General features: G+C 40.6%; 1 protein-coding gene across 9 annotated transcripts in view; it reads right to left on the bottom strand.

The window, feature by feature from the left end:
• Positions 1-14611, bottom strand: part of pleca (plectin a) — a 127801-nt gene that overhangs the window by 32441 nt on the left and 80749 nt on the right. For 3 of the 9 annotated variants that reach the window (XM_079523072.1, XM_079523074.1, XM_079523068.1), the window contains exons 2-6: positions 7236-7297; positions 3615-3704; positions 2528-2563; positions 1257-1334; positions 1081-1173 (exon numbers count right to left, since the gene is read on the bottom strand). In XM_079523072.1, coding sequence (XP_079379198.1) covers positions 1081-1173; positions 1257-1334; positions 2528-2563; positions 3615-3704; positions 7236-7297 — 359 coding nt within the window. Of the gene's footprint in view, positions 1-1080; positions 1174-1256; positions 1335-2527; positions 2564-3614; positions 3705-5127; positions 5143-7235; positions 7298-10200; positions 10473-14611 lie in introns of those variants that run through there. The other 6 variants (XM_079523071.1, XM_079523067.1, XM_079523073.1 and 3 more) reach the window with 4 other exon arrangements.

Here is a 14611-nt window from a genome sequence, read left to right as displayed (position 1 = left end):
CTGTGGGCCCTACTGTATCTTCTGTACGGCGAAGGCAGCACTAAGCACATTGCTATTTTCTAACCGATGCAGTTTTTTACACCACAATTTTTACACCCATGAAGCATCCACGTTGTCTAAATAATCGGTTTAAAATTAGATGTGTGGGTTTTTTTTGAATGCCCAATGCGCCCCAATGGGCAAGTAAAACTCTCAAGGCACACCTGTATTCCTAGAAAAAAACAGCCGATCTGCAAGCTCATAATGAGTTTGTATATCTGCTATTTTTGGTGTGGGAAAGCATCATCAATTAATTAAGGGTATAAAACAATGAGAAATTAGTGTGCACAAAGTAGGCTACTGAAAAAATAAATACTTTTTGTTTAGCTGTATATATTGCATTAATAGTGTGTGGTTGTCACAAAAACCAAGGCGCACTGTTTGGGAACAACTGCACTAGACCCTATAGTACAGAGAATGAAAACACACTGTCTCGTTGGTGTGAATTCATGGGAATCAGTAGAGATTGTAGGCTAGTAGGCTATAGATTAAGTAGTGCCAAATCTTGAATTAGATCCAGGTGAGATGAAGAACTATTGGACTTGTGCTGTAATGGTTATGTCAACATCAGTGGGTGGGCTGCATTGAGTTTGATTAGTGAGCCTAGTCAGAGAGCACAACACTGTGGTTTTCTCTACCCCGACATCACAGAAGTGAATCAATCATGTTCTAATGTAAGTAAACTCAGCAAACCGCACTTGATTAAAACTCAAACCAACCACAATCCCATTACATGAAACAAACAGAAGCATGTGCATGATAAACCCTTTGTGAAGAGTTGCAAAGATGGACAACAGACAAGGAAAATGTTCAGGCAAAACCGATGAGTAATGCAGTTTCCCCAGATGTCTGGAGAGATTTTTACTTTATTATCTGTGGTAAGGAATGTTACTGATCTAGATGGCCTACAGAAGTGCCAAGTGCACTTTATTTTGTTCCTTTGATTTTTTCCCCTCAGTTTTTCCATTGTGGATACAGGTATGTCTATATAAAGTCTTGTATTGAATCTATAAATAAACCAATGTAATTGTTATACATTACCTGGAAGTGAAGGATGATGGTCCATATTAGCCCCAAGGTCAGCTTTGGGTTTCCATCTGCAATGTCATCATTCCTGATGTTGACCAACTTGACCTGTTCAAATATGGAAACTGTATGTTTAATATCTCCTTATTTTAATTGAAAAACTATTGAAACAAGAATCATAAGTTGTGTACCTGTCTATGTTTAAGAAAATCCAGGGCGATCTGTACATTCTGCAGTTTGTGAAAACGCATCCGCCCTTTCTCCCGTGGCTGTAAAGAACAAGAGGACCAGAAACTTAATGAGGAAAAAAAATATTTGGCAATAAATCCTCAGCAATATAGTAAAGGCCCTATGATTGAGGACAGGTATGGCAGTGTCTGACTGACACTGTTTGTACTTAGAGAAGTAGACTCATCTTTTAAACAGTTATGGTCTTAAAAACAAAATATAAAACAAATGATTGGAAAAGCTATTTGAGGTTTGACTCAAATTATGTTTAGTTGTGAACAGAGCACAATTTAATTTGACAGTCTTTCATTTGGATCTCTCCATATACAGTATGTCTCTGAAATGAACTGGAGTTCAGCCATGATGTTTGAGGGGGAATGCATGGTAATGATACAGCAGCAATAGATTCCTCCAATGATCAGTCACCACCATTGCTTTCTACATAGTCTCTACGATACTGTTACATACAGTACAAAACAATTAAGTTCTAACTTTACAACATTTAGCTAGGTAGGCCTTATACTTTCATGGGTCAAGCCAAATGTCATATGCATCCACCACTGCTAAATGAGTCTCTCAAGTGCACTAGAAACTGATAGTTAACATACAGCACGCAGCACCTGGCTAACCACGTCATGCATTGGAGCCAAGATGTCATAAGCTCTAAGCCAATCGCAAGCTTTACTGTTGTATTAGTAAAACATTTACTGGCTTGCAGCAATGCTACTTAGTCCTTCGCTTTTCAATAGAGTGAATGAACCTGATACAGTTCAAACTTGCATACGGTATGCTGCAGTATAATCTTCATTTTCACATTATAAGAATTCTTCTCAAATGCCCACACCACTGCACACACAGACTGCGTCCAATACAATTCTTATACACTCTTGTGTACTGTTATTAAATTCCTCATGAAACACTCACTCCACTGTAAAATAGCTTATTTTTGTAACCAAGACTACAGGTAACAGGTAACATGTCAAATCACAACTCAATATAACCCTCATCTCATTAACTTAAGAACTACTGACCCTGGAGGACAGATTTGGGATATTTTTGCTCACACCTCAAAAAAACTAAATGGAAGGTGGGGCATGGGGGGCAATGTTGAACACAGATAGAGCGAGGGACAGTAACAGGGAGTGTGACATCATGCACACCCCAGCAGCCACCTGGGGTGGTGACACATGCCACGCCCAAGGAGGCGGCCAGCCACGGTCCAGGTGCCACTCACCAACCGCACGTTCCTCACAAGGTCACGTTCCCTCGGCTACCAAGGCAAGAGCATCGCAAGAGAAGAAGGCGGAGGCAAGAAGGGGGACAGGTCAGGGCAAAAAGGTCAGCAGACAGGAATTAGATAGAAAGGAAAAGGGATCAAACAAGTCAGTGCAGAGAACGGTTACGAGATGAAAGCAAAGAATGGAAATTAGTGTTTTTAAAGGGGGTGTGAGTGATATTGTTTTGTTAAAATGACTTAAATAGCTCCATATTCCGATCATATTCAATCATTGGCTATAAAAGTGTTTGTTATGGGGTCTCCCTGTGTCTCCAACTCTTTAGTAAACAGGAAATACATTTTCAGGTTGGGATGCCAATTTGATCCAATCAGTAGAGAGACCTCATACAAGAGTATGCAGGATAAACAAGTGATGAAACAAAACCAAAAAGAGCAGACAAAAGAACTGGAACACTATCGAATCGAAACTGATACATGATCTTTGTGTGGTTCTCTGTCCTGATAGGACACAATTGGTACCCTGACCTGAAAATGTTATAGCGCTTTTTCTGTTTGCTAAAGAGCTGAAGAGATGAGGAGACCCCATTTACTGAGAAAACCCTCTATAGCAATAATTACTATGATCAGAATATAGAGCTTTAACAAAAACACATCACTTACACTCCCTTTAAGCCTATGGAGTTCATCACCAAATAGGTGTGTTATACCAAAAAGACCAGTGCTAGGATAAAGAAAAAAAACATTACTGTACTTCAACACGTACTGAACTGTCTTCATATCTCGAAAAGACTCAAATGTGAGGCGTGCAGAAGAAAGCAAATGAGTGCCAACGTGTGACCCTTTAGGTTACATATATTAGACATGGTTCAGAGAATACAGCAGTTTTGAGTGTGTTAGGAAAAAACTCACAATGAGTAGGCTGAACAGTAGAATGACCTGGAAAAGCAAATCAAGTGAGGATGGGGGAGAGATATAGTGTGGGGGATTTGTGGGACAGGGTGGCAGAGGAAGGTGGGTTTACAGCAGAAGCAGAGGTCCTACCATCGGGGAGGTCAGAGGTCCAGCTAGCCACAGACAGACTCACCAGTGTCTCTCCAGAGAGCACCTCCAGCAGGGAGATGAGGTTGTGTCCATCTCGTAGGTCCTCGTACAGGTCTGTGATGTGCCGCTGGGCCTGAGGATGGATTTAGAGAGGATGGTTGAGACAGAGTTCATCTACCTGAATTAAACATTGTTCTTGTATTGCTGCTACCCAGGGCTCCCTCGTAAAAGAGAATCTCAATGGCATTTACCTGTATAAATAAAGCTAGAATAGAAAAAAAGAAAACACTTTCTCATGCAACAATTAGCCGATCTGTAGTATTGTAGATCAGCTTTTTTATTTTGCCTATAATGACATTCCCAAAATAGGGACGTCACACCAGGTTTAAGATGTTTAAAGGTTGGTTCACATAAGCTGTTTACTTTTATGGACTCAACATTAAGACTTCAACTGTATATCCTCTTGGATCACAGGGTATTTTGAGGATGCTTCGTTGTAAACGGAAGAGACTGATTTCAAAGTAACTGGAGTAATGACTGATATTGGATCACAAGTCACAACACAATCTCATGTAACATCAGCAGGTCTTCGTTGTAGCATCGGTTTTGTGTCTATACACGATGTTACATGAAGTACTGCACTGTAATATGACACCAATCGCAATCGCATAATTATCCACAGGAAACCAGTGAGTCTTCGGATTAAATTGAGGATTTACCCACACAGTTCAGAATAAACACAGGCATCTAAAAGGGAGGGACCTAAGCCAGTGAGCTATGGTTACTATATGCATTCTACAGAAGCAAATGCCAGGTCAAACATGAGGTTCTGTTCAGACTTGACAATATAAACATTGTTAATCTTTTTCTTGGCTTTGTTTGGTGCACCTGTCATTGCCGAAAGGCACAATGCACCACGCCAAACCGCTTTGTGAAGAACACCTGTTCTTCTGTGTCCACGGACACACACGCTGGTTTTCAATTAAACAAAAGTTATTTTTGATGTACATTTTCACTGGTATACTGTACTTTTCACATACAAAACATTTAGCAAACTTTCAAAAAATGTGAACATTTTTTAACATATTTGTACGTGCCTGCCTCCGACACTCGCAAACACACTTTTCCTGAAATGTATTTATTTATGTATTTTACAGTTAATTTATACCGTTTATGAAATACAGTCGGTGCTAGGACACTACAGCATTTGTTTGTGAGTGGTAAGATTTGTATAGACAAACGCTGAAAGACCGGGATGTCACCAGAGGCGTCGCCAAAAACTTAAAATAAATATTACACAGTACGACTTTAACACTGAGGTAAGCATGTGTTAAAAGGGACTAGTAACAACAGAGATTAACGGTTAAAGCACTCAATTAAAATGTGCGTGCGTGCGTGCGTGCGTGCGTGCGTGCGTGCGTGCGTGCGTGCGTGCGTGCGTGCGTGCGTGCGTGCGTGTGTGCGTGCGTGAGAGAGAGTGAGAGAGAGTGAGAGAGAGTGAGACATGCAGAATAGAAGGAATGTGTGTCCACTCAGCACTCAAAGGCAACACCTACCTCTGCTCTCCAGTGCTGATGGAGAAAAGAAGGATGATGGGAGGACAGTAGGAAGGATGGAAAGAGGAAAGCAAAATGAGTGAAAGTGCATGTGAAGTAAGAGGAAACAGAGAACAGAGAGTTCATTTGGCCCGATGGATGCAGAGATCTAGCTACTCTGAGTCTGGAATATATTCGGCTGAATTTTTTGAAGTATCTCCGACTTTGGTCCTTGTGTCAGAAACCATGTGTTATTGATGTCCTGAATTCAAGCCTGTGTAATTGGTTTTATTTTCAGCAAGCGACACCATCGCAGTACAGGGCATAAATTAACAACTTAAACCCTATACGTAGTTGACCGGAGTACCCCATGGTTGTATACTAGGGTCCCTCCGCTTTTCGCTCCACACTATTTCCGCCAAAAATAGCCAATCTACAAGCTTGCGTTGGTTGTACGCGATGCGTTGTGAGCTTGTATATCTGCTATTGTCACTGAATTTTCACCCCCACAATAGGGATGCTAGGGTTGAAGTGCAATAGTGTACAACAGCAGGGGGCACTTGGAACAACAGGCCCTCAGGAATGAAGCATTCCTGTGGCCATGTTTCCCAGTTCTTTCCCATGATTCTGCTTGTTGTAATCACAGGCAAAAGTCTGGAGGCCAGCCAGATACTCTGACCTCCACGTGCACGTCTTCTTCTGGGCCCAGATCAGAGGGACTCCCTCACAAGGGAATAACAATGATAAAAGCCTCCGAGTCACCCAGAGAACATTTACCGCACCCCCGCCCCTTTCATGCTTGGCTTACACCAGGAATTCCACACAGTTTAGCGGCCCACACTTCAGTTCTCTGGGGACAAAGATTCATCACCTTGACCATGCTGGCTCAGCAGCAGCAAATAGCAGACAACACACTCCAGGAGGAGATATGTTGTTTGTTCAGTATAAGACCAGACCATTGCCTAGAATTCTGCTGCAATAGAATTGAGACTGGAGGGTTTTCTTTTTACAAAAAAAACACACAAACAGTCTGGATGCTGTTTTTCATTTAACTTGAATTGAAAGTTGATGAGGAAATTTATGATTTTATGATCTTCAAAGCTGTTAAACCATGATTGTAAGATTTAGGACGCCTTTCAGTAATAAGCACTGTTTACTTCATTCTTGGAATGTAATTACATACAGTACTAACAAGGATGCAGACCATCTGGGGGCAGAATAACTTTGAATTATGACAGGACTGTTGCCGAACACATCTAGATAAACCTGTCAATTACGAACTTGCGTCAGAGAATCCAATTCTTGAAGTGACAAAACAATCTCTCCAATGGACCCAAATGGAACCATAATCACCACAATTACAGCAAAGATCTCAAAGAGATCACCATAAGATAACATAACAGCATAAACCACAGCCTACTATTTTAGCAAAAGAAGCATTGTGGGTGAAGGTGGGTTCCTTCTGGCTCTTCCATGGTCTCTATCTGCCCACAGCAATGAGTTCAATAAGACCGCCTGGCTGTCTGGAAACCAGATGTGGAAACCTGAGCCCTGCCCAGCTCTCCAGCCCGCCCCAGCGATGCTGCAGCCTTTCTGAACCGGATAAAGTGACACCAGGTGTTTCTGACTCATTCTCACACGGGCATATGGTTAACGCAAATAGCATGTGTGTGTTTTATTGAGCTGAGAAGAGCAGACTAGTGTAGCTGATATATTTATTTTACATTTTACAGAGAAGCAAGTACATTGTAGCTTGCTTCTCTAAGAGATTTCACATTATTTTTATTAGCGTTATGGGGTCCAAGCTGGATTTTGTTCTGCATTTTCTTTTCAGTTAATTGAGATTTAGCACGATAGTTTTTCCCCAACTTCTGTAAATATGTACTACTGCTGTAGATATTTACCACAGTATATTGTTCACAGAGTCATCCCAGGACATCGTTTTACCATTCAGTTTACCATTGGGCTATTAACTAAGCCACTAATGAGCTGCAGCTTCTTGTTCTATTGGCACCGTAAACTACTAAACTTACATTGTATTACCGGCTTACTGAAAATACTAATTTATTTTTTGCCTGAAGCTCAAAATTGTTATTAGTGGTCGTTGTTGTGGTGTGGTGCAGTCTTACCTTCACTAAATGCTTGTTCACCCATTTTGTGAAGGTCTTTTTCTGAACCCGGTCCCGTTCATCTGTAAAGGCAGATAGGGGGGGGGGGAGGTTATTAGTACAGGTGTATCACTAGCACTAGGCCTACATATTAATTTACACCAAAATACCTCTTACAGAGATACCATACATTATTGAAGTGTACATAAATGTCATTCCAATGGAATACACTGTCTGTCAACAAAAGCCACCTATCCAAAATTAATAAAACTTAGGCTTTTTTTTATCCCACGATTTTGAAAACCCATTTCTTTTCACCCAGTGTCAATTATCTAATGTAATCCTGGGCGCTCCACTTCCTCTGCCACCCTGGGGGGGGCAGCGGACTGACCTCAATCATGCTTCCTTCTATGCATGAGGAGTTCAAGCTGCTTCTTTTCACCTGACGGGAGAGTTTTCCCAGCCGGAAGTAGCGTGTGGAAGGAACACGTTATTCCGACAAGTTCCTTTCCCCTCCATCAGGCGCCCCGGCTGGCCAGGGGGAGGTAGAAACCAGGATTACTGCATGATTTTTGTGAGGGTATATACCTACCCTAGGGGACACGGGGAGAACATGCAAACTCCACACAGAAAGGCCTTTCACCAAACTTAGGCTTGAACCTGCATTTCAACAGGTGTATTAAAAGAGACACAGGTGGCAGATACTGTACTATAGAAATCAACTGGTAAAACATTTTAGTACTATTGAAACAACACCTCTAAAAGAACATGTTCCAACTAGCAAAAGCCATAGATGCCACAGTCTGATTAATCCAAGTCAGTGTCTTTCAACGCTTTTTTTGAATGTTGTAAGAAGCAGATCGGTCACCTTATCACATACCATCATCCACATGTTGTGCAATATTGTTTTTACACAACTTTAAAACCAGGTGGAAACTCGGTTGTCATTAAAGTTCTCACTCCCTGCTGTTTACAGTATTTACAGCACTACCGGGACTGTCATCAGGCTCATCACTGATGATAGGTATTTGTTGTTAAAGCCCATAGCACATAGGTGATGACAATGTTTCTGTAAATTGAACTACTTGATTTCCATTCCATTTCAAACTCTACAGTACATTTTCTTGAAATGCATGCAGCTAACCAGTGAATAACTTGCTAGTGATTATGATTGAATGTAAAGCCAATATATTTTCAAAGATACAAAGATCTCAAGTGAAATCCGAAGCCTTTCTTACTTTCCCAGGACACAAGCTTGTCAATGCAGGTCTTGTGTAAAAGATACGATAATCATATCAAAGCCAGGCTGAAGCAAAAAGCAACCAAAGAACTCCAGTGCCAACGTGACTCATACTCATGCACTCGTGAATGGCTAAATTATTGTATAACCCCCCCCCCACACACACACACACACACACACACACACACACACATTTCAGTATGTTTACTTTTGTTTTGTGTTTGCTGTACCTATGTCTTCCTTCACTCTGCCATTTTCCATTATGGCACAAACATGCCAACAGTGAAAATAAAGGCTAGAATAGAAGACGATACTGTACTGTATAGTCTACCCTATACTGTAGTAGATGTTCACATCTGATTCAAGTCAACAGTCAAAGGATACAACATAAAATGATGATGGCATTTCTGCTACATATCCAAATGGGCATCTTAATTTACCTCAATTTTGTTATTTCTCAGTTTACAGCTACACATCTTGACACGAAACATGGCTGCTTCATTTGATATTTGGGTTAGGCTACTTTTTTTTCCCTCAACAAAATATTGTATTGAATGCCAGATGTGTATTTTAACAGAAAATTGGAAATAAAAAGAAGTGAAGGGCGAAGAATGTCAGAATTTCTTCCGTAATCTTTTAATCTTGTCATTAACAAAATACACTGATGGACCCACCCCTGCAGCTGTAACCTGCTGTATGCCCTCTTTCTTTCAGCATTTACAATGTAAATAAAGGCAGTAACAAAGCAACATTTGCTATACTACAGCATATGCCAATGTGAGTGTTGATTTTATGGCACAATATGTCACAGAGAGAAAATCATGTACACATAATGTAGGCCTACCAGTAGGCCGTCATTATGATGTTATTATTGCCTGTTATTATTGTTATTATTGTTTCTCTGTGTTTTCACTTAAGATGAAAAGGTTGTTAATACGTTTCAATTTTGATTATTTTATACAGCAAAGTTGGGATGTGCAATAAAGTATAAGCCTTAAGGCAGCAAAGGTCGGGGGCTACCTGAGAGTTGACACTTGACATTAACATTCCAAATCTCAAAACACATTCCAGACAAACCATTTCAAACAAGACAACCAAAAGTCAGTAAAATGTTGATTTGTCTCATGCATATTTCTGTTTGTGTTAAATGGGCCCCTTATCAAAATGTAGGCTACTATGATAGCTAACCATTGACCTATTTTATACTTGGACTATTTGGAGACAACCAATCTACAATCGACAAGTGTGAGCTTGTACCTATAGCTATTTTAGAAATACAATCTACAATCGACAAGTGTGAGCTTGTACCTATAGCTATTTTAGAAATAAATAGAAACATTTCGAGAAATGTTCACCTATAACATAACATAGGGAGTGGTTAAACGGAGCTAGGAGTAACCATGACAACAAAGGGGTGTGGCTCATTTGAGAGGCAGTAGATATGATAGACTGACCTCACATCAGAATGTATAGAAGGTACACATTTACAAAAATACACAACTGTCAAATCACTCCATAACGAAAAAGATTGACAGAGACCTGCACACCAACATGACCGATTTCAATGCAGAAAAAACTCAAATTGCAACCAAGCAAATGTCCACCAAAAAAATGTAGTTCAAAGCTCATATATTTCCTATTAGCACATATGTTTCCTATTACAGACTTCACAGAAACAACAAGGGTATGGGGAAGAATACTATAAAACTGTGGCGTTAGAAACAAAGACTGGAATTAAAACTCTACCTTTTCTGTAGTTAGTGGCCTTAAGCCTGCCCTGGTAGTTTGAGTCCTCTATGAAGACTCCGTCACTAGTCACGCTGTCAGAGGAGTAATTTCTGAAGCTGTGGTGCATTGCCATTGCACGGCCAGATCGGTGCCGCTGACTCAATGCAAGAAACAACAAACAGACAACTGTAGACAGTTTGCACGGTTGAACTTCGAAGGGGGTGTGCTGCTAAAAGTAGGAGTGTTCAAGCCCCCAATAAAGTCCCAGCACTTTTTTTCTCCATTCTTCCAGCATTTGCTGTCTCTGACTCTGACATACTGTTCTTTTTCTTCTTCTTCTTTAGTCTTGCAAAATGCGTGCCTGCAGGCTACAATGTCAGGACCTGTCATTCACAACACTGTGGTCTATGTAGAGAGAGAGGGGGAGAGTCTGTTCCTCAAGGCACGGCCCAGCCCAACCCCGTACACCCAAACCCAGCCCATCGCACTCCACCCAGGCCATGCCTTAACAAAGACAACCCTCAACCTCTGCAACAAATCAGTGGAAGAAGTTTGCAAAGACAACAGCAGAGGAGCACAGTTACATAACTTGGCATACGTGAGCACCAAATGGGCCTTCAGGCGTATCTCACTGTTGTACTTATTGTTTGTCACTCAGGTATTTGCTGACACTCAAGTGTTTAGCTTTAAGCATTTAGTTTAGCTTCAATTGCTTAGTTGAATAAGCCAATACAATGAAATATGGAATAATGCTTAAAATTTCAAGTTAAATGTAAAACATTAAAATACTGTGAAACTCACACCTCATTCCTAATTTTAAAGGGATAGTTCAGATTTGTTTTTAACTTAAGCTGTATGAAATACTTGCCATTGATATAGTGGTTACAACTGTATTAATTGATTGCCCGAGTCCCGTGGTGGGAGTTCTGCTCTGGTTTTGGTGAAATATGAAGTTGTTCCGGTCATTTTGTGGGGGGCACAGGGGGCAACGCATTAAAAGTAAATTAATCCACAAAACTAACGTTGTTTGTATTGTTGACCTATTTCTAAAATATTAGTACAACTTTAGTTCATTTTAGACCCCTCTATCACACGGAACTATGTTTTTTGTGTCCATATCACTACGCCCAATTTTTTTTTCCATGTGATAGAGGGGTCAAAGTTGAACGAAAGTTGTGCTAATATTTTAGAAATAGGTCAACAATACAAATTACATTAGTTTTGTTAAAGATGGAGTGCCACATTTTTTGTATTTTCCAGTTGTTCATGTGTCTATGAGGTGACAGTACTTCATTAGACACCCTGGAGTCGTTTTTAAGTGCAATGGTGTATTAACTTTGTATTAGGGTTTCTTCCTGGAGGCTGAACCCTTGACAGTCAAACGGGCCAATGACATAAACAGTAATATTGTGACATCACACTATCAGCCCCTCCCCTAACCCCTCCCCCTTTATCATACAACTACAGCTGTATGATAAAGGTGGATCACCACCCATCACCACCCACCAGGCAAACCAGGCATACTTAATGAACTGGTGGGCATGCCCACATAAAAACATTTTAACAAATACTGTACACTTTTTTGAAAACATTATACCTCCTTATATAACATTAAGACCTGATTATCATGTTTTAGGGTGGAAAAAAATCATGGCACTCCATCTTTAATAAATTTACTTTTACTGTGTGGCCCCAGTGCCCCCCACAAAATGACCAGAACTACTTAATATTGACCAAAACCAGAGCAGAACTCCCACCACGGGACTCTGGCAATTGCAACAGTTGCAACCACTATATTAATGGCAAGTATTTCATACAGCTTGCTGCTTAAGTTTTAAACAAGCCCAAATGTATTAAATAAATTAATTACCAGCTGCATTATTATTATCTGTGGGTCTGCTGCTGACGTTATGCCACTTTTTAGCTTTAGCTGTGCTCCGCTTTTATGCTCAAATTAGTGACCCTAAAGAATTCTGAGGCAACATGGCTGGAGACGAGGCAGCCAATCAGAACTGCTCGACTAGCCATGCCGTGCAGACGATGGGATGTTATGGGTTGTTGCCAGTGGTGGCAACTGCCGTGACAGAAATAAGCTAAGCAGCCTCCAAAAACCAAACCAGGCAAGCAACTGTGAATGAATCCACGTTAGGCTGGAATATGCAGACTTGGCAACACTCAGCAGAAAGACTAGCGGTGTCCGTCTACCGGTCGCAAGTTTCCCAGGTAAACACTAACCTTCTACGAAGCAGCTGGTAAAAATCTGAACTATCCCTTTAAACATAAGTTAACAGCCATCAAAAAAGCAACAGATGAATTGTATATGCAACTTTGTCTTAGAGCAAGCTTTAAATATGTATCAGCTAAATGACACACATTTAATATGTAGATATGTTTGTCATTTAGTGGTTCTACCAACTATTGTAATTATTTAATAGCCTGCTTCTGCTCACCTCAGTGTGAACAGAGTGAGTTATCGGTCCAAGTACAAACAAAAACACCATTAATGTGAGTGGTTGGGCATCCCTATTGTCCAGCTTCACCAAAATGATCCATGCTTAACCACAATGGTCCACCAGTGCCCACTGACCCTAATTGAGCACTACGTGACATGATCAAGGCACCAACTCCAAGTGTGTGGCCAGAGGCAGAGATCGAGGCAGAGAGACACACGCCACACATCACAGCACACTGAATGAATGGCCTGTTCTTTAGCAGAGAAGACCAGGGTAGGAGGCAACGTATACAATGGAAACCAATTCTCACCCACAAAGAACATTGTACCACATTCACCCAGTACCCTAGGAAGGGTATGAATTTTCTGACTCCATCAGAGCACAATTACAGGGCACATTGACTATATATTTTGTTCTTCCATCAGGGCACAATTACAGGGATCTTACAGGGGAGGTTGTTTCCAGTGAGTGAGTGTGAGGCGAGGATACTTTGGGGGATGAACAAGAATCCAAAGCCAACAAGAATGTAACTATTTTGAGATTTTCTAAAAAGAACATTGCTGGGCATTCTTGTCTGAGACAAATGATTTCTTTCAACCATTTGGTTTAGATTTTCTGGAGTTGGAACCGATAAAAGACAAACAAAAGCATCAGGAAGACATGCCAGCAGGCTGCGAAAAATTAGTTCGCCCACAATGCAGCTATTGTGTGAATAGAGTATCAAATCCAAGGCAGACTGAGGTGAGCGGTGTGTCTACAGTATGTTCCACACGTAACTCACGCATCAGCCCTTTGTTTGTTTATACAGCATATCACCTCTTCACATCTGTAGTCTGAAAATAATCAAAACAATTAGGCAACGTCTGCCATATGCAATACAGACATTGCTCTCAGGGAATACGGGGCGGGGGCTATTTGACTGAGCCATGGTCACAACCTGGTTCAAGGCCTCTTCAGTACTGTAGCCTAGCACCTTCATTTATGTGTCACATAGCACCAACATACCTGGGACACCTTTCACCCTTAGCAGCATCCATCTTCTTCTTTCAAAGGAGACACTGACACAAGATCTTGGAGAGGAGAGGGATTCTTTGGATGCCTGCACTGGGCGGTGGCTTGTTGGGACATGAGAAGAAGTTGCTGATAGATACTACCTCTACTCTATACTAGTTGCCTTATTTCTTTTGAATGTAGCCCTAATCATAATACATGCCTTACGACTTACAAAAGACAAAACCATGCCAAAAACACCAAGCATAGCCCAAGCCTTCAAAGTGAAATGCATGTAAAATAACACAAGGAGACCAAAGCTGCTCAAATGCTCAACAGACTATGCTCCTAGCCCTCCCACTTTTATAGCATTTTCTGCATTTTTCATCATTCATTTCATGTGTCTCACATATGTCTTCTGCAATTGTTTTTGTCTATTACAAATATGCACGGTGCATAATTCATTATTGATTTCATGTGTTTCACACACACATGTTTTCTGTATGTTTTGTCTATTGCGGAAGTGCATGCATGGTGTCTCTTTGAAAATCAAATAACGTCCTGAAATATGAACTTGATAACCTGATAACAAAACATTGAGGAATGTTCACATCAACTGCAAACTAAGTGCTACAGTATAATTTGTTTTGCCTTTATAACCCATACTGTATATTAAATTAATTAGCATACATTAATTAATCAATCGCCACATTTAAGAGGTAACATTTTTAATAGATTTTTTCTTTTAACTTAATAGGAATACACAGTCAATAGAAATATTATGTTTTTTTGCTATTAAAGGCTAATGCCAGATTATATAATAAAAACAACACCATTGTAATGTTATATAAAAATACCATCAGTCACCGTTTTTGTATTATTTTAAGTTAGAACACATTTTGGTTTAATTTAAGCGGGGGACTTTCCCCCCCCTGTAGCATACTGTAATGCTGCAGGGATGAGCCATAAGTCGCATAAGAGCACAT

Source organism: Electrona antarctica (genome assembly GCF_951216825.1).
Source record: "Electrona antarctica genome assembly, chromosome: 15".
Classification (NCBI taxonomy): domain Eukaryota; kingdom Metazoa; phylum Chordata; class Actinopteri; order Myctophiformes; family Myctophidae; genus Electrona; species Electrona antarctica.
The sequence above is the reverse complement of the archived record's forward strand: the minus strand, read 5'-3'. Positions and strand labels throughout refer to the sequence as shown.